The sequence below is a fragment of the Tinamus guttatus genome, unplaced genomic scaffold (genome assembly GCF_059628265.1).
Source record: "Tinamus guttatus ecotype Peru unplaced genomic scaffold, ASM5962826v1 Tinamus_guttatus_pri_ptg000048l, whole genome shotgun sequence".
NCBI lineage: Eukaryota > Metazoa > Chordata > Aves > Tinamiformes > Tinamidae > Tinamus > Tinamus guttatus.
The window spans coordinates 8777439-8804887 of NW_028288582.1; the positions used below are offsets into that span (position 1 = coordinate 8777439).

Sequence of the window (27449 nt, forward strand, 5' to 3'; positions counted from 1 at the left end):
GACAAACCACCACATGATGGTGGGAGGGGAGGTTAAGGTCCCTTCTTGTTAATGCTGACTTGGCTCATCCAGCTCAGAGCTTGTCCCTGGCAAGAAAAGGGACCTCCGGCTCCTGCTGATCCTGAACTGGGCCTGAGCTGTGCTGGGATGTGGTGTGTGGCTTCCACCACAGCTAGCCAGGGCCAGGCCAGCAGGTTCATAGCAAAGCCACTCATCTCTGGCCCTGTTACTTAACTAGTGTAGTTACAGCCTCAGTCTTCAGAGGTGGATTTACCCGTTGGTGACACGTAGCGCTGGGGGAGCGGCCAGCATTTACACGAGGTGTCACTGCTTCTCCTAGTCAGCCATGGCCTCCACCCCCAAGTCTTGGGCCTCTACTCCCACAGCTACTAACTGACGCTGTGCAAGCGTCAGGTCATTGTATCTGAATTACATGGGGCCCGCGGAGGTAAGAGAGGAAGAACAACTCATTTACAACAGGTTGTTAATGTTAACAGAGGGCCACAGCACACAGGAGCTTAGCCTGCATTACAGACACTGTTATTAGTGACCCTAGGCATAATGCCACATTCCAAGGCAACATGAACTGTGCCAGGCTCAAACTGCCTGCAATTTAAGGATTAAGATTATGGGAGTGTTTCACAGAATGGTTGTGATCATCTGGGAGGCAAGAGTTTCGAGAAGTGCTTGCACGTGTCAGGTATCCCATTAAATGAGTTTATAATTAAGAAACACTCGAGCTATTGTATGGGATTTATGCATTAGACCTTTACAATCTTGTTAGTGATGCCTGACCCATGAGCTGTTGAAAGTTGAACTGAAGTACTGACGAAATGTTTGCTCTTCCTAGCTGCAAAGGCCCTTTGTCTTGGTCTGAACTTTGCAGTACTGTGTTGCACATCTATCTGTGTCTTTTGGCCTCATTTCTGATGTGGAAATCTTGCCCCACTATCTAACCTTCCAAGCTGGGATCTGGCTAGTTAGCATTAGATCGCTAACAGAAACCAGGCTCCATAGCTCGTAGCTGAATTATTAAACTTACATTTCTCCCATAGAAAAACTATTCTTGTATTTAATTTGCAGTATAACCATACTGATAAAAAAAAGTCAGACAGGGGTTGTTCTGAAGGAGAGACATCCATGGTCCGAGCTAAATACATAACATAACCAAGTGCAACGCGTGCACTACCTTCTCCCAGCCTCTCGTCTAGCTTCTTGCTCAGACTCAGTCCTCCCCATGTTGTACCTGTTTTTGCCCTTTATCTTCAGGAAGGCTTGAAGTAAAGTGAGGCCTTTTGGAAATTGTTTGAAGGACTTCAATAGCTGAGCTCCAATCACTTACCTTTCACACAAAGTTATCAATATGGTATCAGGAGCGTTGCCTTGTAAAGCACTGAACCACGTCAAGCAGAAAGCCCCAGGGTTATGTTTGGTAGAGAGAATGGCTCTCTCTACAGATTGTACAACCAGCGAGATGCAAGCGGCGCACGCTCAGCCACCCTGGTGCCGTGTCCTGTACGACTGTCTCAGGCTTCAGTTTGATTGAAACAAAGCTCTCCAAGAACTGCAAAATATGAAATACTAACCAATGACTCCCCTTAAGCTTCTAGTGCACCCATGCTGTGCTAGTGACTCCAGCTTGCTGTGGCTGCAATGCCTGACTGCCGTGAGTAGTCTTGTTCTGAATAAACATCTGCCTTTTATTTACTAGAAACTCTCAGAAGAGCAGGTGATGGGACTGCTTTTTTTTGGGATGACAGGAGGTAAGTGCAATGAATGTGATGTGCCCACATGGAATGTGAAATGTGAGTTACCTTCCCCTCATCCTCTCCAGGGCCTGTAGCACTGGCAGGAAAACAAACCAAAGTGAACTGGAAGTGCTAAACCTTAGGGGACTAATAAATCAAAGAAAAGCAGGGCCATGTGGACAATAAACAGTTTATTAGCAATATGAACACAGATACTGTGATGCACCGACGTACCATTTTTTTTTATATTGTGATAACTCTGAGACAAAGAACTTGTTGGCCGACAACTAACATGTCTCTGTTTCTTCTGGTGATGCCACAATACATTTCCATTGGCAAAGGATCTTCATTTACATTGCAGACTACTAATAAAATTACTTTGAAGTAATCTATTAAAAGCAAATGGTTCACGTGTGTTCTTATCTACTACTAAAAAGAAAGGTAATACATTTAAATAAGCAAATACAAAATACAAAAAAGGCTGACAAATCCAATGTGCAGTGTCAGATGAAATCTAAAAAATCCAGAAATTTAAAATTTAATATTCTTTAGATTAAGACTTTTAAAATGAAGCGAATCCAAGGCAGCAGCAAGCTTCAAAGTGTGCTGAGTCTGCTAATAAAAAGGGTATAAGAACAAAGACAGTGCCGGTGTCCTCTCTCACCATCTTGCATGACCTTGGTACACTTAGAAATGATCCGATCTTCCTAGCATTCTTAGTACCGTCCAAATGCTTTGCAATCATTATGTTGTACTGATTCTACTCAACTCCTGCCGTATGGCTAGAAAACCAAACCAAAAAGTTAATGCAAAAAGTTACACCCCGTGTGGCGGACAACGCTAAGTAAAGAGGTTGCAGAAAGTACAGGCGGCTAAAAGGATGAGTGGAGGGCAAAGGATGAACAAGGGAAAGCTGTTTGCTTGCAAACTGCAGTATTGGTTTAAGAATTTGCACCTGTGATTTACACAAATGTCTTATTTTGCACTGGAATGGACTAGGAAGGCTCTGAAGGCCAAGCTGCGAGGACGGTAACGTGCAGGCGAGGGGCTGCTCAGCTGCTACTGCCCGGCTGCTCTGTGAGGCCTAGGGCACAGGGATGGGGAATGGATTTTAGCTGTTTTACCGTTTCCTCTTTTTTTCCCCTCTTGTATGAATCTAAGATAGGAGTGAAATCTATGGACAAGCCTCTTCATGTGCTTTAATGTGGGCTTCAAATAGGTATTTTGCTGTGTGTTTCAGTGAAAGCAGTTTTATGCGGCCTTGCGCTCCGTTATGTTGGCCCAGAAAAATATATATACTCATATAACACAGAGCAATTTCTTAAAAAACATGGATCCATTTAGCACTGCTCTTGCACTTTCATTGAGTTAGAAAAACTATGTGGCGACTTGGAAGGTCCTACCCAGTGGATAGAGTGAAGGTTTGAGGTTACCTGCAGAAGATGCTCAGGAAAGACTTTTTTTCAGTTTGGGACCTTTGCCAGACTGACAGTTTGGTACCTGAACGTCAGGCTGGTTACAAGTGATTTTTGTGATAAAGTGACACACAACCGGGCTACCAGCAGGCCCTTTCATACACTCCCACCTCTGAGACACACAGGACAGTGCATTTCTCACAGTTTGGAAGTGAAAATGATCTCAACAGCACACAAATAAAAGATGCAAATGCAAGGCAGTGATCACAGCTCACAGTGTCAAGGTAGACACTTGTTCTTCAAATGTGTATATAAACCAGAGCTGCTCAAAAAATTCTGGGAACACCACGGAACTCTGCAGTTCCTGTCGTCTTATCTACAGGAAATTAGTCATAAATATGAGAAAAATAATAATTTTTCTCTTTCTTACCATCAATTATCTCCTCTTTCACTTTGTGTAACTCTCTTACAACTTCCTCCAATATTTCCTGATGAGACAAAACACAAGTCAGCTGCTCAGAATTTCCTTCTAACTGGTGGAAGAAAATGCAAGTTTAACACACTTGTGCTGTGTCCCCCACCTCCACTCATGGTTAAATCCTAGCACTACTGACAGGTTTGTCTGCAGTCCCAGGAAAAGGACACAGAAGATGCTGGCGTTATTTACTCGCATGTTTCTGTACAGACATTTTGATCCAACAGCATTGAGATTGTGCCCTCCTGCTGCTCATCAACTATCCCTCCTATTAGCACCTGGTTATAGAGGAAATCAGAGGACTGAACAGCTGTTTTGCTTGTACAGCGCATGCATGGGGGAAAATGGGTAGCTCATCAAAATCTCCAAACGTGAAAGACCTTTTTGCTCACCTGTTTCATGCGATCGAAATCTAAGGCATCCATAGCCACATCATTGCTGCTGCTCACTGGCTTCATCCTTGAGAAATGGAAACAGAGGATAAAAAAACAAGTGGGTCAGGGCCTCGCAGTAGCTGCTACGCTCTGTCCACCCAGCTGGAGGAGATGAAATCCAGGCAGAAAGCGTGGGCTCTCCCCCTGCACTGCTCCCTCTCGTGCTGCCCAAGGAAGCCCTCCCACCCTCGGCCTCCCCTGCCTTCCCGCACCGAACATGCACTGCAGGCTCTGCAATGAAACCGCTACCTTTTCTTCTCAAGAATTTTAACCTAATAACAACAAGATGTCTTTAGGGTGTAAAGACTACTAAGAAGGCATTTTATCACAACATTGGCAGTTTGCAAGATGAGTGTCTAGTTTTCTCTCTTCCCCACTCTGTTTTCTGTACAACAAACCAGTCTTGGCCAAACAGGCTTTAATCTGTTACTTAAATAACAGTGCAATTCATTTTAGCAAAGATTACTAGTAAAACAATAATCCAGTAATTGTTTCTTTGGAAGGCCTGACCTGAGCAGAGCCTATAGATATCACTATATAGGAGAGGCACTTCTCCTTGACTAAGAAGTATAAACGACCTGCCCTTAATGTCTGATACACTTGGGTGCTATCAGTCTCTCTGCTCACAGGAGTACATTAGTGAGTGAGCTCAGACCTGTGTGGTTTCTTTTTTTTTTTAATCAGTAACTATAGAAGTGAATCATACTATACAGTTTGTAGAAAATGTTTCAAGAAACTTTGCCATCATCTGTGGTCTCAAACTGAGGGCTGATCAAGATTTCACTGGTGCTATGGTCCTGCTTGGGTCTTCCAGTCCTTTCTTGGGAAAATCTTTTGTGTTTCGTACATTTTCACAGTTAAGTTGGAAGTAAGAACAGACATGGATACTATCAAATTGAGCAGGAACAGAAACAGGCCACAGCTTTCAAACCCTGCTGCTCGTCCCCGCCAAACCGTACGAGCAGGCAAACATTCAGCACTGCTCTGTGTGTGAAACTATGAATGGAGCTTTCCCACTGAACTCCTCCCAGAACGAATGGCATTATAGCTGATAGCTATAGCTGACTGCTGTTTTAAATAGCATGTTTAAATAGCATGTTTCATTCCCACTTGCAAGGATAAATAAAGATCTTTTCTGTGTCTATTGGAAACTATCACATGTTTCCTAGAACCATGGAGTCTTATTGCTTTTAGGAGAGTTGCAGAGACTACATTTTGCTTTACTAACACCAATGCATCCCCTTAAGTGTTAGGGCAGGGAATACCCCAGCAGCAGTAAACCTGTGACATGGGTATCTGACACTGGCAACTTTCTGTCTGCACTGTATGGGCACTGTAGTACAAGCAATAGCGTTAAATAAAGAATATTTCTCTGCCCTAAGTGCTAAACATGCAAGCCTGTGGTTTACCTCCTATTGCAGCCCGTCCTTCCCTCTCAGTGTTCAGTACTACAGGGACACAGGGTGGACCTGGACCAGGAACCCTCTTTTTAGCTGTCCAATATCAAACATGAATCTATGGGTAAGAATGGGGCGATGCTGCCGTTGCACTGTTCTGACTGACAGAACTGCCGCATTCCTGCTTTAGGCTTCTCTGCTATTCTCTGCTCTTAACAGTTGCCACCTTTTGCCCCCGGTGTTTCTGAGCGCCCTGTCTGGTGTCTGGGCCTTTTTACTGTTCTGCGGACCTCAAAACCCTTCCTTTTCACTAAGCTTTGCTCTCTTTTCTCATGCACCCACGGCAGCTCCACGGAGCGGTAACTTCCCTTTGCCAAATGGCAGAGTTTTCAGGTTATTTCTGGCTCTGCTTTCAAATCTCGGCAGAGGTTGGACAATGAAAACCATTGATCTCCTATATGCAGGGTTTTCCTCAAACTGCTGTGGTTTGGGAGCAACAAAAAGATGCTCTAAGACGTGTCTTCCACGTGGCACAGCACCCCGCCAAGCCTGTGCCTCTACTCAAGCACTTGCTTAAGTTTAATTAACTTCTGCGACGCCTGTGCCTTCCCGAACAGGGGCTGTTTCCAGAGCAGAGCCTTTGCTGCAACGCATTTTGCTTGCACATTGTTTCAGCTGTTCTCAGGCCAACCTTGCGCAGCGACAGACAAAGTGGATTGCAACAGAATGAGCAAAGACAGAGCCGCAGAGCGGTGCCGCATGATGTGACTTCCCACAGGACAAGCCAAGACGGGAAAGGAGCCAGGCTGTTAGCCAGTACCTAGAAGACACGTGGGATTGTGTGGGGCTCTTGGCTTCACAGCTCTTCACCACTGATGGGTTTCTACAGCAATGGAATGAAAGGAGACGTGAGTTGTGCACATGCCATGGGGACAGCAGGGCTAGCCAGGCTGCCAGCCCACGCAGCTCACCTCGAGAGCAGCGAGGACACAGGCTTTTCAACAGAATTGCTCCTTTCCCATGGCTTCTTTCCAGAGTCTAGAAAACAACAACAACAAAACATTCTTTTTTTTTTCTTAACAATAAAACTCCTGAAATTGATTGTCTTACTGCTTTTATTCAATGAGGATGAGGGACTTAAAAAGACCCAGGAAAGCTGGAGTGCTGGATGAGCAGGGATGCCTGCTTCACAGAGAAAGCACTGGCCAAAATCTGTGTAGCAATCCCTTTAAACAGGGACCCAGTAGTTAAATGATACCAAAAGCAGATGAAACTGGAAAAGCAAGAGGAAGAGCACAAATAATTTGTATTAAGACATGCAGACTAATTGCTTCAAGGCTTATTTTGTTCAGTATAATATTTATTTATATTTTAATTTAAGAAGTCTTCTGTTTCTTGTCTGCATAGTTGGTAGAAAAAGTGGGTGTAACTGAGAAAAGACAGGTGCAACCCCTGCTATGTAAATCTTCAGGGAATTTATTTAGTTTTATTTTCATTTCTACTTTTCAAAAGCTGCACCACATCTTGCTATTGCAAAGGTGTACTCTCATCCCAATCTTCCCTCAAGAAAATTGTTCAAAATTAAGTGTTCTATTACAGATACTTCAACAGCACCCAGCTGGTGCACAAGCACAAGGTTTGGCTCCTCTGTGAGGTCCTGAAAAGTTCTTTAGAAGAATTATGGCCATTCCTAGGAAATCTCCAGATCTTGTTCCTCACTTATATGCACCTTTCTCTTGGCTTCTTTCCCTTCCTTGCAGAGCAGGCAAATAATGACTTTATTCCAAAAGGAAACTGGAATGGTTAAATGCTCCTTCCCTCGGGAGAGATTTCCTTTTTTGTGTATGAAATCCAGGGCTGAGGCAAGAATGAATCTGACTGGCTTGCAGTTTATCAGAGGTACAATAATTTCAAATCAGCATAGGAAAAACATATTTTAAGCACTACTTTAATTTCATCTACTCTTATAACTCAACACTGCCTTAATTTAATCTATTCTTGTAACTCTCAGGATCAGGCCTCCTGCAACAAGCTACTAGCTTAAGGAAGGATCATAGTCTAGCATGAAAATTTTAGCTGTACAAAGCAGGACAGCTCCATCAGCCAAAGGGAAAGAATGGGGGGATTTGCTCATAGAGGAATCAGGTGCAGAGAAGATTCAGATGCTCAGTTACGTATCTGGGCCTGTATAACTAGATATTTTTTTTAGTTGCTTTGTTTTTCTCTTGGCTATGAAGAGTATGAAGACACCACTTCACGCTGAATACAGTTATGGAAACACCAGCTATTTGGAAATGTTCTGTTCGTTACCACTCTGGCATTCCGGAGTAGGACACTGCACCCAGATTCCTGCAGTGAGACTCTCAACTAGCTTAAGACGACACCTGAAACAGTAGTAGTTAAATTTAATACCTGAAGAATTCTGCTGTTGCTGGGTGGGACCTCGTGTAACGGGGGAAGGAGAGGTGCTAGCATCGTCCTAGGAAGGAAAAAACAAGATGTTTCTTGATTTTGGAGATGAACCACAGACGCCTCTTCTACTTTGGAGACCAGGCAGAGCACGAGCCGGGCAGAAACAAGTTTCTTCCTAGCATATAGACTTAGGCACGTTTAAACTTTGACATGTCTCTGTCTTAAATATAAGAAAATCTCTCTCTCTATTTTCATGGATGCTTTTCCACTAAAGAACTGAATTGCTTTCATCCCTGTAACAAACCTAGACTGAATTTCCCCTGACAAATCCTGGCTGCTGATGTATAAATACAAACCATCCATTTCCCAAATCTAGAAGCTCTCTGCAATACAGAAATCGAGCCATCTCAAGAAATGCTAGGTCAGATCCTGGCCTTTTAGCCCAGCACAGCCACTGACCTCAGTGAGCAATCCAGTTACTAACAGGACACAGGGTAACTTAATCTATTGATACTCCTACTAACTAGAAGATTAAATACCACATCAGGGATTTGGCCTCTGCTATCTGGGACTTAAATAAGCGTGACAGAACATTGAACACTGACCCATATACTCGACATGTCAGTATTATTTACCAGCCCTCAAAGCACACTCAGGCAAAACGTTATTTGCGCGTGGTAAAATGAACCTGCACAGAAGAGGACAGAAGATCCCCCCACCACAGTGTGATCTGCCACCCAAAACAAGCAGGTGCCCTTGAAAAACATCTTCCTGGACTGTTTGGTGCTACTAAAAGTTGGGAGATGCAAACGAGACAGAGCTTCAAGGCGAAAGTAAATGGCAGAAACACGGCAGGGGCCCTGAAGCTAAACAGCACCTTTCATCCCTGAATGAATGGATCAAAATCAGTTTTGGGGCAAGATTAAGGATTAATACTTGCACAGCAGAATCAAGGATTGAACAGGCAAATTCCAAGCCTGAAGCATCCCTCCAGGAACACTCCCAAAATAGCCACTTTCCTCCTTAAACAGCGCAAATGCTTATTCCTTTTCAGGCTACAGGTCTCTCTGAATGGGGGCAGCCTCTGTTTCCTGAACGGCTTTTCCCTGAGCAGCAGTGATCTCGTCCCTGGTGGGAATATCTCTGTGTGGGTGATGTGTTGGGTGGAAGATGCTCCAGCCACAGCAGCGAGCCTCCCGGAGCCACCTGGATGAGTTAGTTATGATCAGCAGCCCCAGCAAGCACGGTGGGAAGGGACACAGCTCCAAGCCTCTCCTGGCATGGGAAAGATCTCCCATGCTGTCCTGGTTCAGCCCATAGAGAGAAGTTCTTTAAACCGCAGGTTGAATTTGAAATTGCAGCATCTTTTACAAGCAGCAAGTTCACCTTAAAAGCTGCATCAAACCCAAACTCCTGTGCAATTGCTTCTGTGGGCAACATACACACAGAAATGCATCGAAATTCCCCTCCATTTGTCCAACTTCCATGTTGTTTTACAGTGAGTGTTATGAACATGCATTTTAACTTTTGAACGGTCTAGTGGTTAATCTACTGCTCCCCTTCCCACCTCAGTGGCATGTTTAAATGCAGCCTGGGCTCCAAAGCGAGCTGATTTTGCTTTGCATGGAGCATGGCAACACAGAGCTACCCGCCGTGGCCAACAATCCTGCTCAGCCCAGCTGAGGCCACAAGTACAAAGCACACACCATGGACCTGATCTCAGGTGACTTGCAATAAGGTTTGTGACATCTTCTTGAGGGGCAAGAGCCTACAGTACCCTAAAATATTCAGAGCAGACCATGAAAAAGCACCTAGTGATGTGGTTTGGATCTATCCAATATCTCAATATCTCAGTATCTCTCCTATGAATAAGACGACAATTCTTGTTTCCAGTGTGCTCTTACTAGAGCAGCTAATTTCACTGCTGATTCCACACACAAACACATTACCGGATCAGCAGCGATCTCCTGACACACACGTGAACGCATGCAGGCCTTTCGCTTGCAAGGCAGCATATTTGCAAGAGCACAACAGCAAAGAATCCTTCACTTACATTTTGGCTTTCCTCTTCCTTTTTGTCAGCTGGCTTGTCTGACTGCGATGCTGCTTTCCTCCTTTGCAAAGGAATATGAAATAGGACACAGAGTCAGCCCTCTAGAAACACCCTCTGCAGCAGGCACCTGTCTCCACCTGAAGGCTGATTCATGCTTTGGTGGGAGTCACTATTTACTCAGTTCATCTTAGGGAATTTGACACAGATTGAGTAAGTTTGTCTAGGATTTGGATGACAGTGAGGAAGCCAAAATTTAGTGTTATGAATCAGGGAGAAGGGCAATATGTTGAGGCAGTGTTTAATATGATACAGGGTGCACAGCATAAAAAACATGTCAAAGCAGACGGAGAAGTGCATTTGGGCATGAAAATGGAAAGAAAGGGAAAACTTCTTTCTAGGGCTCAGGAACCAGCTGCTTCTGGAAGAAACAAAAACACCCCCAGGCTGGTCAGGCAGGTATTTGAGTGAGGGCCAAACTGCCTTCTCAGGCACGTGCAATATCATTTTTATGGTTGTTTTATATCCCCCTATCCAACCTAGAGGCAAATTCTTTGTTTTCAAGCACTAAAGAAATGTGCCATGTACTGATCCTCTGGACATCCAATTTCCCACTCAAGACTATAGTGGAGCTGCTCCTCTGCCTCCCCATGCATTTTGCTTGTGATGATCAAATCCACCTGCAAACACCACCTTTTGTAGATTTTTTTTTCTTAACACCAGTATGACAGATTTCTTATTTAGTCTTGATTCTAAGTGGACAAAATTTATCCCATAGGAAAAATAACAATAGATCTCAAACTGATTTTAGAAAACTTCTTAGCTAAAAAGACCTCCCAACATGTCAAAGGATTTGTTTTTTAACATATCATTGACAAAAGGAATGTCTCACTGGATTGTCAAATTGGAGGTTTTGACATAAATTCAACAAAAAAACAGAGGAATAAAAAACATGCATGTTTTTATAGGACATGGTGTGCTTTGGGAATTATTTATAGACATTCAAATGAATTAATATTTTTTGTAGCAGATAAAGAATAGTTTTTATCTTTAGTTGCTATTTCTGAGGAACAAAGGTTATAACAGTTATAAGCCTGAGCCATGAAAATATATTAGCCAGGGAGAGAGATCAATGTTAGATTATGTCTTTGTTTTTGTCTTACAACAAACTTAACAGGGTTAAAAATGACAGTGGTTTGTGAGGTAGTTCATTACTCTCTTGCAGTTTGGTTCTGAAACAAACAGCCACTCTCGTGGGGCACAATGTTTGTAGAGCACAATATTTTATATCACCAGAGATCTCAGAGTCACTTCTCTCTATTACTTACTCAGAGTTAGAAACATCCTTTGCTTCTGAGCACAGGTTTTGTTGCTCCAAAAAGGATCTCTGAGATCATTGCTCAGTGATCTTTGTATTGAACACACTCGATTTGAAAACACCATTTTCCCCCAACTGCCAGCTCCGTAAAAGTAACCTGAGACACAGGGTCGAAGGTTTTGCAGCCAAGATGCTCTCCGAATACCAGTTTAACAGCATGTCCAGATTGACACTTGCGTATTTTCAGTAACGTCCATGGTTTTGTGAAGCAGAACTTACTTAGCAGACAATTCTGCCGATGGCAGAAACCTGGAGAAGGGATTTGCAGCTCAGTTGATTTCTCACTACTTGGCTGCACAGAGGTCACTCAAGTAGATGCATTTTTGTTAAAATACCAAAGGGATTTGACCCTGAACAACAGAAGAATCTGGATGCCACTGCTGAAAGCCAGACTTGTGTATATTTTAGACTAGAACCACAGACAAAGACATGGCTATTTGTAGCGATTTCGGTACCCCAGCATAAGAAATATCAATTTAGGCTGCATGTTTGAACAGTTAGTTACCCCAAAATCTAGTCATCAAACCTGACTTGGCTTATAGGCTTCTGCCAGTTCTGCAAGGTCAGTCTTGACATGTAGCAGCACAAAATAGATCAGAAGTCGAACCAGTAAATAACTACTTTAATTAAAAGCTATTAAAACTATTTTAATTTTAAGAAGACAGAAAATTATACGCTTGATGTTTTACACTGCTGGTTACTGTTTCTGCAGCTCTGTGTCTTTACTTAATGCTTTCCAAAGGATTAAATCCATGAACGATCTTCAGATTTCCTTCTGAAGTGACCAGGAGGAAAGCTGGAATCAGACCCACTGAAGACACTATTTTTTTTATCGTAGACAGCATTATTTAAGAACTTTACTACTGCGCACTAGACAACTGTAACTACACCTCATCGCCTTACTCATCCTTTTCTTTCACTACTCATGTAAAAAAGTCTTCAGAGGTAAAACTAGAAGACATAACACCAGCAACTTATGAGTTACAATCTGATACAACATTATAGATGGAAGCTGGGGGGGAAAAAGAAAGCAAAAATAATTGAAATGGAGTGGCTTTACATATCTCATAGCTTGATAAATCACAGCCTTGGTGGAGAATAACTTGTTCAGACCATATTGAGCACACTAAAGATCAATAATAATTTCTCCGCCAAGATGCTGTCCTATTATTGCACTTCTGAATACATTTCTGGGCCCAACATCCTGGAAGGGCTGCATAAAAAATTACTAGTCTAAATTCCTTTCATATTTTATTCTTACAGAAGACAGTAACTTTGAAATAGATTTGGTAAATTAGCAAAATCATACAGGATACATTTATCAGTGTCATGGAAGATTACCGCTCTGCAGGAATTGTGACAGCAGCTAAACTCTGTGCAGGATCATGGCTGTGTCACCCATGCATTTGCATTAAATGCCAGGGGGCTCTGGCAACCAACACGTATACAAGACCTGCCGAATTGCAGAGGCACCGAAGTGACCGTTGTTCATTGCAAAAGACAATAACTTGTTCAACAATTTGCTGCTGATCTCATGTTAGTGCTTACTTGAAGGCTAAATACAAACCTTTTTGCCAGTAATTTATTCATTTCTTCCATGAGTCCTCCTCCGCCTCCTCCGCTACTTGTTCGATTGGCATCGCTCTTGGAAACCCCACTGGGACTGGACCCTCCTGAACCATCTTCTGGCTTAAGACAGAAACCAACATTGCAGGTCATAAAGAGAATTTAATTTCAGACTGTGCCCTTAATGATTATTTTTTATACTTATTAGGAGCAGTGATCACAGCACAGAATAAAACGAGAAGTTGGCTGTATTCTGTGCTGGAAAGGAGACCCACACAGCCCATCCAAATCTCCAAACCAGACCACAAGGATGAGGCAAATACAGGAGCAGGTGCTGAAGAAAAACAGACTGCTCCTTGTCCACGATTACGTTTTGCAACCCTTACCTAAGCAGCTGTCTACACATGAGGCCTCAACAGTCTAAACTGTTTTTCAGTGCAGTCCGTGTAACCTGCTCATGATGACTGTAAAACCCCAGCAGACGCGGGAGTGCCCAAGCCATGTCCTTACCCGTTGAACCCTCCTTAGTTTGGCACCCGCGAGGGCCGCGGCCAGCCCCGACACCGACCCGTCCTCGATGGCGGCCGCCTGGGCGGCGCCGGCCGGCAGCGGCGGTGGTGGCGGGGGCGCAGCGCCCGTGGGCGGCGGCGGGACCGGCGGCGGCGGCGGTGGCGGGGGCCCTCCGGACGAGGCCGGGATGGCGGCAGCAGCACCGGGATGCCCCGGTGGCAGTGGTGGGCCTGAAACGCAGAGAATACGGGTGACTCGTGAGCAACTGGTTTGCAGGCAACGGCATGTTCGCTCTCCCAGGGCCATGGAGTGACTGTGAGACCAGAGGGATGATGAACGGTGAACACATCCACGGCAGATCTGCGATAGCTCCTCCTACCTGCAACCACCGAGCAAGCTGCCTCCCTCTCTCCCAGGCCAGGCCATTTTTTTATTCTGTGTCAAAATCAACAGGAGAGAGATGCCCCTGCTATATCTTGGAACAGGCTGCCCAGAGAGGTTGTGGAGTCTCCTTCTCTGGAGATCTTCAAAGCCCGCCTGGATGCCACCCTGTGCCACGTGCTCTAGGTGTCCCTGCTGGAGCAGGGGGGTTGGACTAGATGATCTCTAGAGGTCCCTTCCAACCTCAACCATTCTGTGATTCTGTGATCTTCCCACATGCAGATGTGTACAAGTTGCACCATGAACCTCACAGGACCTCATCCACAACAGGTTTCATCACAACCACGGACTGATCTACACATCTGCCTTTCTGTTCAAGGAAGCAGTACTGCCTCGGCCAGCCCTGGAAAGGAGCAGGGTGAGAGCCCAGCTCCCACCACGCCATGGTTCAGCAGAGTCGCTCACAGCAGCAGCCTCTTTGAGGGGCTGATCAGAAGTGGCAATATTTTTCCTATTTATAACGGGTCAGTTGAATGAATATGCCACCCCAAGGGAATTTCCCTACATTATGTTCTCTCAGAATAGGCTTCTCTTGATATATAATCACGGGTTTGATTGCTTGGTAAGCACTATTTTGAAAAAGGGGATGGATTTGATTGAGGAACATTTGGGAATTATACTTAACATTAGCAGCCTGATTTACTTCTTATAAGGGTTTCTTATAACACTGCCTTATTTCTGTGGTTACTTTGCCCATTATTTCACACTCCCAGTTCCATTCTTGAAATGAACTGTGGCTGCTATTAGAAATACTTTAAACATCTCAAATCCTATTTAGTTCAAAAAAATAATAGCTAGCAATACATTGTGGGTATGTTTAATTGTAATTGCAAAACTATACCCACCTAATTAGAGGCCAGCCTGAGGCAAGATTTGAACTGAATCGAAATAATGGTCTGATGTAAATTTAAACTAACTTTATTGAACTGAATGGATTTCCAGGATTTGTATCAGCCTACAGACTGAACCTACTGTGGTAAGTAATAATACTTTTAGCAGAAAGTGGAAGGAAATATCTCTTCTTTCTACCTTTTCTAGGCATATCATTTAAGTATTTTATGGGGTTGTAAATGGGAATGGATCCAACTCACAGAAAGTGTGATCTGAATTGCAAACAGGCAAACAGTAATTAATTGTTCTAATTCAGCAGGTTTTAGATGAGCACTAGAAACCAAGACCATATTCAAAGCAGCATGAACTGCCTGCATTAGACAGATTTGCTGGAATAGCTAGGGCAGCAAGCCCTCAGCTATAAATGTGCAATTTATACGAGGAAGAGAATTCCTAGAATGAAATAAATTATATAAGCATGGGGGATTATGGATAACTATAACATTTACATTATATCCTTTGCTCACTTAAAAAAGAATAAAACCTATAACCTGGACCAATATTGCTAAATAGACAATCATTCTACTGCAGATGTGGCATCCAACTTCAGAAGCTAAGTTTGGACCAACTGAGTGCAGGTTTTGAACCAAGCTCACTGCCAAATGCAGTTTGAGTCTGGTGAATGATATAAATCTCTGCCTGGGCTAATAGGCTAAGACTATGCCTTACCACAAGTTTCTAGGCCAGAGCCCTGGCCAGAGCCCTGTCAGAGCCCTGGCCTAGAAACTTCTGCTTTTTGCCCTGCTTTTAGCTCTGAAGGCTCTTGGACTAGTCTTGAGTGTGTACTACACCACTCCACCTTGGTTCCAGATGTCAAGGACAGCAGGATTCGTCTTGGATCTGTCAGGCCTTTTTCCAGCAGGAATGGGGCTTTTAAAATAGTTTGAAGCTAATGCTTTATGCAGGTTGCTACCCAGTCAAAGAAAGTACTTACTCAAGTGGGAAATGGCTGATGAAGTCATGTAAGGAGGGGTCCTCTTGGACATGGTCACCTCCGATACAGCAGCGTACGGGGGAGGTAATGGAAGAGAGTGTGACATGGGCTGGCTCACGGGCTGCGGGGAATGACAGGGTGGGTGGGAGGGCTGCGAGGAAGCCTGGCTAAAGCACCCAGGAGGGCTGGCTACCAGGGATCTGGGCAGGGCTTCTGGGTGCCACAAGAAGGATCCATCCACACTTTGTACCTGGGTCCTAGAGGAGCCTAAAGGAATTTGTCCTGGAAGTGCTGCTTCAGGATAGCCATTTACAGGAAGGTTTGCTGAGGCTTCCTGACTGGTTTTACCTGTGGATCCTCTGAGCCTGTCACTCAGGACAGGTATCACAGGCAGGATGACAGGAATATGTGGCTGCAGGACAAAGCCCTTCTGGGCAGAAGGTGCATTTGGGATGGGAGAAGCAGAAGACTGAGGAGGGTATGGAAGAGAAGAGCGCCTGAGAGGCTGGCGAGAGATGAAGGGAAAGTGGGAAGGAGGGGGTGGTGGTGGAGACAGCGAGATTTGCTTGATGTTTTGCGTTACAGTCCTATGGTTCGGCCAGGCTGGAGAGGAGGAACTTGGGGATGGAGTCAGCTCAGAGGCTGAATGTCTGTGCAGAAGCTGTGGGGGCTCTTTGGCTACCCTGGGGCATCTGAAAGAGGTTTTACTAGTGGGGGCAGCAGATGCTGAAGAGACAACTTTGGCATAGGGTGGTGGAGAAGGGGCAGCACTGGCCGAGGCAGGAGCACTGCAGTTACTGTAGCCAGGAGGAGGAGACTGGTGGTGAGAGGGGGGAGAGCACTCGCTTAGCTGAAGGGTAGAAACTAAAAGAACAGAAAAATGAAAAGAATCAAATGGACATGCAGCAAGGAATGAAAACAAGGCAAAGTGGCATGGAAAAAAAAAAGAAAAAAAGGAACTGCGGAACTGCAAAGTAAATGCAAACAGAAAGTCAAAGCAAGGAGAAGATGGTGCAGAAAACCACCAGTTCTAGCGGTTTCCAATGAACTCCAGAAACCGAGAGCTGTGCAAATCCTTGCAGCAAAAGCCACACTTTGTGCTTTAACACTTTTCTGAGGCCTACACAAGGCTGAGTCTGGACAACGGGCACTCCTGCTGCTCCACCAACAGCAGCGAGTGTGGAGCACCGTGACGCCCGCGACGCGGAGCCGCTCGCCTGGCAGGAGCCCAGGGGCATCTCGGTGTCACCCACCCAGCACCGGACGCCCGAGGGTCAGCCCAAGGAGTGCAGCAATGTAGGTAACTAGGCCATCCGTGCGTAACTCTGAGCTGGACTCAGGGCAAAAACAACTAAAAAATTACAACATCTGGGAAAAAAATTGAAGCGTTTTGCCAGATTTAAAAAAAAAAAAACTCTAACGCCCCCAAAAAAGTCCAAAGAAAACTGTCGTGGTTTGACTTCTGCCTTCTTTCACACAGGCAAAGCCACGCTTTGTGGCTATGAACTACTCCTGTCATCTCTCAGCTTCATGCAACTTAATATGCCATAGAAGATTTTCGTAAGCTCATTAAATATATATATATATTTCCATTACGCTCATACATGGCTCCTCACTTCATTATTGCAAAATCCCAACTGATGAAAATCCTGGGCTAGATTTTCTACTGTGCTGTGTTTGGCTTCATGTTGCAGAGCGATGCAGAGCCCTGGCCCACACAGACAGCCCCAGTCAATGATGTGCCACGGGCTGTGCTCCCTGTTCTCCCTCGGGGTGGGGAAGCAGCCCCTCCAGCTCCCACTGCACACCAAAAATGCCCCTCGGCCACACCAGTCTTGCTAGGTGCAAAATCTGCCCAGCTCCACCTGTGCACCCAGCACTCAAGCCTCTGGAAACAACACACTCTCCAAACACATTTAAGTCCCTTTCTGATAATGCCTTAAACTATAACCACGTCTTCTATAACTCCCCCCTCTCCAACCACAGCTAGAGGATGCAGGCAGGGAAAGGAACATATGTGCCTTGTTTCCATGTATTTGATACTTGCCTGTGGTAGAGGTTCTTCTTTCCAGAGATTCTTGGCGCTGCTGCTGCTGTTCCATCACTTGTCTGGAACAACAATGAAAAACCCTCAATCACTATGTATTTTTTATATTTTTTTAGTAGGAGCTTTATACATTGGGAAGCCCTCAAGCTGTAAGTTTTGAGTGGTGTGAGTCAGTCCCTTGCAGAAATCCCGTTTCTGAAAGATGGACCTGGAGCCATGAAACTGGGACAAGGTCCTGTACCTGCAGGATACAGCAAATGCTTGTTGTAAGGGCTGGTTAATCCATGTGAGATAATTTACATGTGGAATAGTCACTAAGAAAGTACTGAAGCATCTCAGGTCCCAAGAGGATGGAAATTAGGCAGGGAGTTAACTGCAAGGACTTCCAGTGAAGAGTAATGGACGCCTTGCACAAAACAACACATTACTGATGCTTTTACTGCTCTGCAGCCAAAGGACCTGTCCCTGCACGTGTGATCTGTGCTTAGCTACTCACTCCACAACACGGAGCTGCACAACAAAACCCTTTGTTCATTCAGCAACACTCTGCAGGTGAGCAAATTCTTGGGTAGCCTGGCTGGAAGCCTGCTCATGTAACACCCCAAACCAGCTGTATCTGCTCAAGGGCAGCAGAGCCATGAGAAGCAGGGCTCCTGCGTTTCCTTGATAAATGCTCACCACAAAACTACCTCGCTGCTTTGCTGCATCCTTCCCATCATGGGTTCTAGTGCCATGGTTAACCAGACTGGCTTCGTGCAGGAAACACGCTCTGCCAGGCACTGAACCACCACGGAAAGGCGTTTTCTCAGGCTCTGCTTCCCTGAGATGTGCAATTCCAGTATCTCTCACCAGAGGTCTTCTCTCTCCCGCTGTAGCGCTCCAGCAGGAATCGCTTTCCCTGCTACCCCGATGATAAACTCTCCCTGACACTTAGTTAAAAAGATTGATAGCTTGAAACCAGTGCACTTACTTGCCAGAGTTTTTGCCACACACATGGATATGCACTACAGATTTCAAGGATACTAATACACAATTCTGAAATTATCTTCCTGGAGCTCTTGGTAATAAGATCTGTTCTAATGTTCTTCCACGATTTCGGGCTAGCCTTAACTGACTTCACAATGACTTCTTTTTTTCCTGCAAAAAACTTATTTCATATTCTGAACACTATAGCCAGCTTAACTACAGACAACACTTCTATTATTCTCTAGGTAATACAGCATTTTAGAAAGGTCTCCCTGTTGCATTTTTGTTTACTTGTACTTTTGAACAAATTTTAAATAATTTTATTTTGTTTATTTATAAATAAATGTTTTGATGTAAAAAAGGCCAAAGAATAAATCCCATGTTATGCAGGAAAAAAACAATGTCTTGGTTTGCAAAACAAATTTCCGACATTTCAATCTTAATTCAATAGAAGAATCAGGAAAATCAATGATTATAATTATGAAGAGATCAATCCTAACTGATTTAATGTTCAAAACATGCAAGCTACAGAATACCAGCAATTTCTGGAAAAACATTATATATATGTGTGTGTGTGTGTGAGAAGATTACTACATGTGCAAAGGGGAAATAGTTTTGAGGAACAGTTTTAGCAGGCTGAAACTATGATGTACTGATTACCCTGGCTGCCCTAGAGTGACAACATTTCGACCTAAGAAATCTTTCCTTGAACACACCTCCTGGCTCACCTAGACAGCAGCATCAGCCACCCTGCTAAGATTTCCATTGTACAAACACACATCAAGAAATTCCTTAACACACCGCCCTCTACACGAGCTTGGCCCTTATTAACAAGCTGTGCAGATGAAGAACACCCTGCCACGCACATTCTCCTCTTTAAAGCTGGGGAAAGTCCTAGTTCCATCTGGAGGACAGACTTGGAAAGCTCTGCCCTGAGAGACCCGGAGAGCAACATGGGATCGATGTCCCCTGGCCGCCAAGGGCGCTGCGGAGCAGCTGCTCCTCGGAAGGAGGGTTAACCTCGGGCACTGGGAAGTCTTTTGGGGTCATGCTCGTCCTGCCTGCCCCTGGCAGATGCCGTTTGTATGTGCCAAGCACGGCCTCCCACACACGCTAAAACGAGAAGTCCTTGCACTCCTAGGAAGTCACATCTATTCCAGTGGAACTAAATAAAGACCCAGATTTGCACAAGACTGCTTAAAGAGCATACAAAGAGTAAAGTGGGAGAGGGGACAAACTGAAGCCTCTTACTTCAAACATATAATCCTCACACGTTTGTATAGAGGTATTTAGAAAAGCCTTTTAAAAGGACAGATTTTCAGGGCAGTTGTCAGAATTTGGTTTCCTTGCCTGCATCTAATATATTCAAAAAAAGCTAGGCCTAAAATTAGGTCTGCTATATGCTTAAAGACTGCATTAGCATAATTAAGGCTGAAAATCCCTTAGTGCAGATGCAGCAACATCTAAGTGCATCTACTGGCATAGCTCATTCCAGTCCAGTGGAGTAAAATAGGCTTTCCCAGGACCACGTGCCTCATAGCTGTGGAATTAATACCTACCCATTGGCAGGGCTTTTACTGTAACTAAAGAAAAAGAATAAATAAAATCATTCTTTTTTTTTTTTTCTAACACAGTTAGGTTGGTTGCACTTTAAATACAAGATGCAGGTATCTAAATTTGAGGTTTGAGGTTCAGATGGTTTTAACATTCATTACTGTCCACAGGCTACACCAAGAGCTGAACCAGGACTTTCAATCCCACTGCAGGGACAGACTGCACCCTTTATGTCTCCATGTAGCATACAGGTGCATAGCAGCATTTCTCTTCTGATCTTTATGACAATTTACCTACCCAACCTTACAAATCCTGAGTGAAATATTCTTATCCTCTGGCCCATTTAATAGCCTCATATAAATCCCCATTAAATCTCAGGCCATTACTCATAAAAGCAGAGGCAACATTCCTCCCCATACTTTCTGGAAGAGGAAAGACAGAATCTTACAGAGGGCAATTTCTAACAGCAGTTAAAGTATCTATCGCAGCTTACATAAGGGTCATGTCTTAACTGGCCTATATATGGTTTTGTATAAGGACTGGTCAGATTGGTAGCTGTGGAGCATCAACCCAAATTACATGTTGCATTACTTATCTCTACTCTGCTCCAACATCCTCCTGAGGAGGTGAGATGCTCTAAGTCTTGGCTGCACATTTTGTGGCAGAATACTCTGCAGCATCTCTTGTACAGCTGGAGAAATGCACTTGTATAGAGCAGGAAGATGGGGAACAAGGGCCCTTTTCCATGCACTAGTCTAAATCTCCACGAGGAGGCACAGGCATAGCTAGGCTGTGTTAGCCATGAGACAGCTGATGCAGCGTCGGCAGACTGGTCAGACTAGAAGACCTGGTCCAGAACTTGATAGATTGGTCTTACGGTTGGCAAAGAAAGGCAAAAAATACTGCTGCAACAGGGATTTCTACTGCTGCTAAAATAATTCCTACAGCTGTTAAAGGAGCATTGACTGCATCAGCAAAGCTGAAATGAGAAGATGGGCATTGTAGTTTGATTATGGAGATAAGTGTACAGTGAAGGCTGTTCACAACTCTGCCCACCTGCTCTTTGATGTCAAAGAAACCACCCATATGGCTAGAGAAAAGCCTAGACATTCATGGGAAGATGAAGGGGGTATGATGGATGCTTCCCTGAAATCCAACTTAAATTTACAGTTTTCATTTACTATCCTGGTTTAGTGTAAAACATTCACAAAAGGAAATGTGCACAATGCAGGAGGTTGCTATTCACAAAACGGGCCAGAGTTAGTACCAGGAGTGTAGTCCCTAGGATGCTTCCTGGACAACATGACTGTCAACTGCTAGCAAGTGATCCAGAATAAGATAAGATTGGGCTTCCTTAGACGCTTGAGAAACACATTCTACAAATTGCTTTTAAACAACTATTACGTTTATCTCTGAGCATCAGCACAGCTCACGCTTGCCTTTGAGGAAAGAGTTTACCTAGGGCTGCAGTTCATTTCACCTTTTGAAAAGTCATTACAGAATCATTAACTAATTATAGAAAACTCAGTATCAGCATAAAATAGATAAGATTAAAAAGAACAGTTCTTATCAGCAAGCAAGGACTGCACGTACACCCAAGTTAGAAATCAGAAATGTGCCCTAACCCATTAACTCCACTTACCTTCTCTGTGCTTCCATCTCATCTGGGGAGGGACCATTCTGAACCTGGCGCTGGGCAGCTGGACCTAGAGAAAACCAACAGAACACAATTTAGGAAAGCAAGTCTAACATCAGCATTGCTGAGTTTTCCCAGAAACACTCTCATTCAAACTAATTGCTCCCATTCAAACTAATTGCTTCTCCGTTTACTATGAGAAAAAAAAAACGGAAGCATTATTGTTTTCATTTTGCTTTTTTTTTCCCATTTATTATTTCCTATTGGTCAACCTACCACCTCAGGAAATTTTTTAATCTCATTTAATCTCATTGAGAGAAACCAATGGCAGAGCAGATCTCTCCAGGAAACTCAGAGGCACTGAGGTAGCCATAGACCATGTAATCATCCCTTGGCAAGGGTGCAATCCCGGAGCATCTCAAGGGCTGTCCTGTGGGAGAAGGGGCTGCCACATTAGGACACAACCACAGCTCACTGGGGCTGTTCTGGAAAACCATGTAGGGGGCGAGGAAGGAAGCACATCTCCCTCTGCCTCCCTGTCAAGCCCTGCCAGCCCCGCCATATATTGCAGACGTATCTGCAAGTAACACGTGTTCTCTTGTGTCTCTACATCTACTTGTTACATATCACAGTGAACAGTCTTCTGAATGAAATAATTTTAGGAATTAGGGACTTACTCTTCCCTCTTACGCTAACAAATGTCATCATAATAAACTTTAGCAACATTCACTCCTGCCTATGATTTGACTACATGAAAACTTCCCTTGTATAATGCTTCAGAATATCCTACAGAAGTCTGCATGCTCCTTGGAAAGACAAATAAAAGTGTGCACCAGCACAACAAAGCCAGAGGATGAGGCAACAGAAACAGCAATTCTCCTTTGACAATAATTCATGTCAAAGTCTAATGGAGGCTCTAGTGGCTCCATCTTCACCTGGTACTTTGGTGTGAACCTTTTCTTGTGGTGAAACACCTGGAAAAACACAGTGGTGGGGTCAATCTGACTGATGCTAGAAATGCAGAAGGAAGCTAGAATCAGCAACTACCAACACCACACTAAAACCAGACTGTTTTCTTGTACACACTGTTATGAGCTGGTAACAGGTTTAAAATAAAGCAGATCAAAATCAATCAATTTGGAAAGCCGCCTGAAGAAATGCTTTTTTGGGGCAAGGTTTCAGAATATCTGCAAGCTGCTTTTTATCATCTGGAGCCTTTTCAAGTTGATCTCACACCTGCATAGCAGGCATGTAATGAGAATAAGGATATTAATCCCTAAACAATACTAGGCAAATTTTCAGTACCAAGAATGCCCAATAAAGTAAATGAATTTACTTATATTTTCTGTTAAGTATATGCTGGCAGGATAAGACCACATTGAAGCATAACTCTTTTTTTTTTGGTTGCAAAATATGGTTTAAAAAATCCTGTGGTTCAGCAAATATCCGATATATTCCTAGGGCAGGCCACAAATCAATTCAGACAAGGCTGCTTGAATTTTTTTCCCCCACTGCATTCAAGTAACTTGATTTCACTCCCTTATTCTGTGATGAGCTCCATGCATTAATAGTCCCCCTTTTTTCACATTAAGAATTTTAGCCAACTGTTCTAGTTTGCAGTTATTTTGTTGTTCTTATTATTTGCTCATAGTGTGAAATATCCTTAAAATGAAGCACATTAAACTCCTAATTATGTTTTGAAATTGCAAAATTTGCCATAGTTTCTATAGAAATGCTTTTCTCTTTTGACACAGAAAAGCAAGAGAAATAAGATCAAAAGGAAAGAAAATACCTTAGACTTGAATGAGTAAATACTCCATATTCAAAACCTCTTTGCAGTAGTGACAAATTTGCAACTTTTTTCACACTCATTTAAAAAGCCAGACAATTTTTCGGATGCACAAAGAACATTATTGCATGGCCCTCCAAAATCCTTAACTTTCTTGGAGATCTTGGCAATTAGTCTTTTGTGTGCAATGCCTAGATCTTTTCTTTTACATGTTTAGATTTTTTATGTAAATCACCAACCAGGATGCACACAAAACTTCAGACAGAAAATCACCATTCATTCCTTTAAATCTTTTCCAAAACATTTCTTCTTCAGTCCATTTATCGGTTGCTTCTCTTCCGTGCATTTCCTTTGTGCAGCACAATTTCCTTTTCAAAGTGCTTTAGAAGTGAATTACTCTAAAAATATAGTTGGGAGACAAAAAAAAAAAAAAAAAAAGGGAAGCATGAAGAGAACAGGAGGAGAGGAGGATGAAATTGTTCATTTATTGTTGAATAGGTCCTTGCCCTTTCTCCTCTCTAAAATGAGACGACCGCAGTAGTAGTGTAGTAAAATGTTGCCTGAGGAAAAGCAGCGAATCCACACACATAGACAACTGCAGAGTCTGAGGGGAGTCATATGTAGAGCTGGCATAAGACAATCGGATTGTTCTAGGTAGTAACAGCTTTTCCTTACCTATGCCTTCACTTTTCTTGGCTACAGTGGGAAAAACACCAATTCCTTTTTCTACTTTTTTTTCCTAAGTTCCCCATGACCATAAGAAATAATTCCTTCTTACATTTTGCCTGTAATTTTATTCAAAACATTTTTTTTTCCTACAATAACATGAAATCTTTCTTTGCACACCCCAAGGAAGAAGGCTAGGTGCACCATGTTTTGTCAGCCAAGATATTGCCTGGCCAACTTGGAAGCCCAGTCCAAGCCTCCAGAGAGTACAGCTTGTTTATTATATGAAGCACAAATCCTCCTAGATCTTTCCTCCCTTTCAGACAGGGCATATTTGTAAACCAAGGCCCACAGCTATCTGATGAAAAGCCCACAAACAACTTTAAGCTCCATAATTGTGGAGTTTCATGCTTCTCTTGCCTCTGAACTTGCTTTTAGCATGCTCAGCAAAAGCTCAGATGAATACTGAGTGCAGGAACTACTTTTGAGCATGATTTCGTACCTGTATGTTCTGTAGTGCACGTACTGCACTACAGACAGAGATACTGCACTACAGACAGACATACACCCGCTTGATTGAGGCTTTTCTAAATTAAACTGGAGCTTTCTAGATTTAACTTCTCTGTGCATTTTTAGATATTTCTCAAACATGAGCAGACATGAACAGTAAGTGCCCTTGGTAATGGCATCCTCATTTAAACATGCTTCTCAAGTTGCACTGTGCCTTGCCTCCTAACATGACAGCTTTTGGGAACAGACATATAGAGAACAGAGCTACTGAATATAATAACCAGCAGAGACATCTTTACCACTGACCTGCCTGCAATTTCTTGGCTGTTGCAATCTACATTTTTAGCAACTAATTAATGCGAGAGATATACTGTGAATGTCTGTGTTGCTTTGCAGTAATTAATTGCATTTTATATAAGCATCTTGTGATTCAGCTCGAGGCATATTTTGGGACCACATGGAGGTTTTCATGTTTGCTTTTCCTCCTCTCTCTTACCGGATACAGTTGGGAGGTGCCTAGATCAGTAAATCATCTGCTGCCCTCTCAGCACTTCCCTGTGCTGGCTGCTCCCACTCGGTGGCCACGGCCCTTGATGAGGCCGAGAAGCAGCAGCTCTGCCAGCAGCACAGCCATGGGCAAGCTGAGTGCCACCTCCATGTGCTCGACGTCCCAGCACCCGCTCTGTGGTGCCTTCCCCACTGCATGTTGCTGCTTCCTGCAGATATCTTCCCTTGGCCTCACTGCCAGTCTGTAAACGAGACCCTATCTGTCACTGAGGGAAAACTCAGGCTCCTGCTCCTGCTTGGGCTTAGCGGCATTGGGAAGGCATGAGCAAGAGGGAAAAACCCACAGTAAAATATGGCAGGACCCTACGGTCAGCCCTGCTTTCTTCACCATAACCTCTCCCTTCACCCATACAAGATCTGAGACGAGTGACTCCTTCTCCATGAGGAAGTTCCATCTCCATATGAGGAAGAACTTCTTTACTGTGGGGGTGACAGAGCACTGGAACAGGCTGCCCAGACAGGCTGCGGAGTCTCTTTCTCTGGAGATCTTCAAAACCTGCCTGGATGGGACTCTGTGCTAAGTGCTTTAGGTGTCTCTGTTTGAGGGATGATCTCTAGAGGTTCCTTTCAATCTCAACCATTCTGTGATTCTGTGTAATATCTGCAGGCCGTGCTTGAATGGCCCCTGGGTGCCCATATGGACATGAAAGTGAGGGGGCTGTGGCTCCGCAACAGCAGGACCAAGGAACATCTCTGCTTTTCCTTGTGCCATTCGTTCCTGGTGCTCTGGCCTGGGTGTAATTTTAGCTACTGTTGGGCAATCGCTGCTGCTGTGAGTCTGTCAGCACTTCCCGCATCTGGAGCCCACAGTGTCAGGGTGACACCAGGGCCAGGATCCACGACCCAGCCACGAGCCCAGGCGAGACCCATCCGGGCAGTCCGGAAACGGCCCAGAGATGCCAGAGGCGACCTGCCCTGCCATGGCAGAGCCAGCCCAGGGCTGCCACGCTGCGCTCAAACTCATTAGCAGAGATGATTAGCCCAGACAAAGCGCCGAGTTAATTAGCCTAGATAATGCGTGTCGATAAAGCAGTGTGTCTACATGGCTAGCAGGAGCCGAGCCGGGCCACGCAGCGTTGAATGACACGGTGGCACTAAGTGTCTGTGCTGTCTCCCGCGCGCAGAGGGAGGGCCGGGCTCGCCGGGCCTGGCTGCCCCACGCACCCACAAGGTCCCCACAGGGGCCAGGGCCTTGGGCCCGACCGGCGGCAACACCACTCAAGCGCCAGGTACACGGTGAAGAGTGTCCACGAGCATTCAGCCCCATGGAAGAGAGCATTTTGGTGCCTCATGTTAAACACTTTTTAGTGCCTTTTTTTTAAGGGTTTTGTTGCAAACACGCAGCAGACAATCCCCTGTAAGGGCCCTGTCTGGTCATTCGAATCTCAGTAAGCAGAAGTGCCTGGGCAGGAGAAGGGGCACCCACAGAGCATTTCCCTGCAGCCCCACAAAGTCTGCGTTTGTGTGGTGCTTTCCTCATTCCTGTTAAACATTAACCTGGAGCGGAAGCAGTTTCAGGGAGGGTTATTCACAGGCTGGCTGCATCACAGCATTTCTAACTGAGCACATTAAACACTTTTGGTAATATAATTTACGCATCTGCTGAACGTTTCCTCTGAGAACTGCGAGGGACTCCACAAGCTGTAATTAAGCTCCACCAGTCCTGTGAGGCAGCTGTTAAATGACTTGATTATACCCAGGCCATGTCTGCACAAGTAAAAATTGTTTGCATCAATTTACCTACAGGTGAGATTTACTACCCATGCAAAAGATGATGTAAAGCTCTCTTACTCTGATGGAGACCAAATTAACTTGGGCTTTCACGTTAGGGCAGAGTTTTCACTGTGAGATTGCAGTGAAAGGAGCTTTTCTGATTTTGAGCCAGAAACTGTCCCTCCTCTACATCCCCTTGTCCCTTGGCTGCTGAGACCGTGGCAAGTCTGTGGCTGTGAAAAGTAGAAGAGGTTCTCCCAAAACCATCCTTGACAATGCTTGACACAACTTCCATTTACCTCCAATTTAACGGGACAAGGGACAGTGTGTTTCCAGCTGCCACCTCTCAG

At 44.4% G+C, this 27449-nt stretch overlaps 1 protein-coding gene across 1 annotated transcript in view; it reads right to left on the reverse strand.

The window, feature by feature from the left end:
- Nucleotides 1-1922: 1922 nt before the first annotated feature.
- Nucleotides 1923-27449, reverse strand: part of EVL (Enah/Vasp-like) — a 69929-nt gene continuing 44402 nt past the window's right edge. The window contains exons 4-14 of the mRNA XM_088539665.1: nucleotides 21861-21924; nucleotides 17699-17760; nucleotides 13386-13615; nucleotides 12877-12998; nucleotides 9935-9995; nucleotides 7882-7948; nucleotides 6441-6507; nucleotides 6290-6352; nucleotides 4031-4097; nucleotides 3594-3651; nucleotides 1923-2530 (exon numbers count right to left, since the gene is read on the reverse strand). Of these exons, the coding sequence (XP_088395791.1) occupies nucleotides 2493-2530; nucleotides 3594-3651; nucleotides 4031-4097; nucleotides 6290-6352; nucleotides 6441-6507; nucleotides 7882-7948; nucleotides 9935-9995; nucleotides 12877-12998; nucleotides 13386-13615; nucleotides 17699-17760; nucleotides 21861-21924 (899 nt within the window). The 3' untranslated portion in view covers nucleotides 1923-2492. The remainder of the gene's footprint in view (nucleotides 2531-3593; nucleotides 3652-4030; nucleotides 4098-6289; nucleotides 6353-6440; nucleotides 6508-7881; nucleotides 7949-9934; nucleotides 9996-12876; nucleotides 12999-13385; nucleotides 13616-17698; nucleotides 17761-21860; nucleotides 21925-27449) is intronic.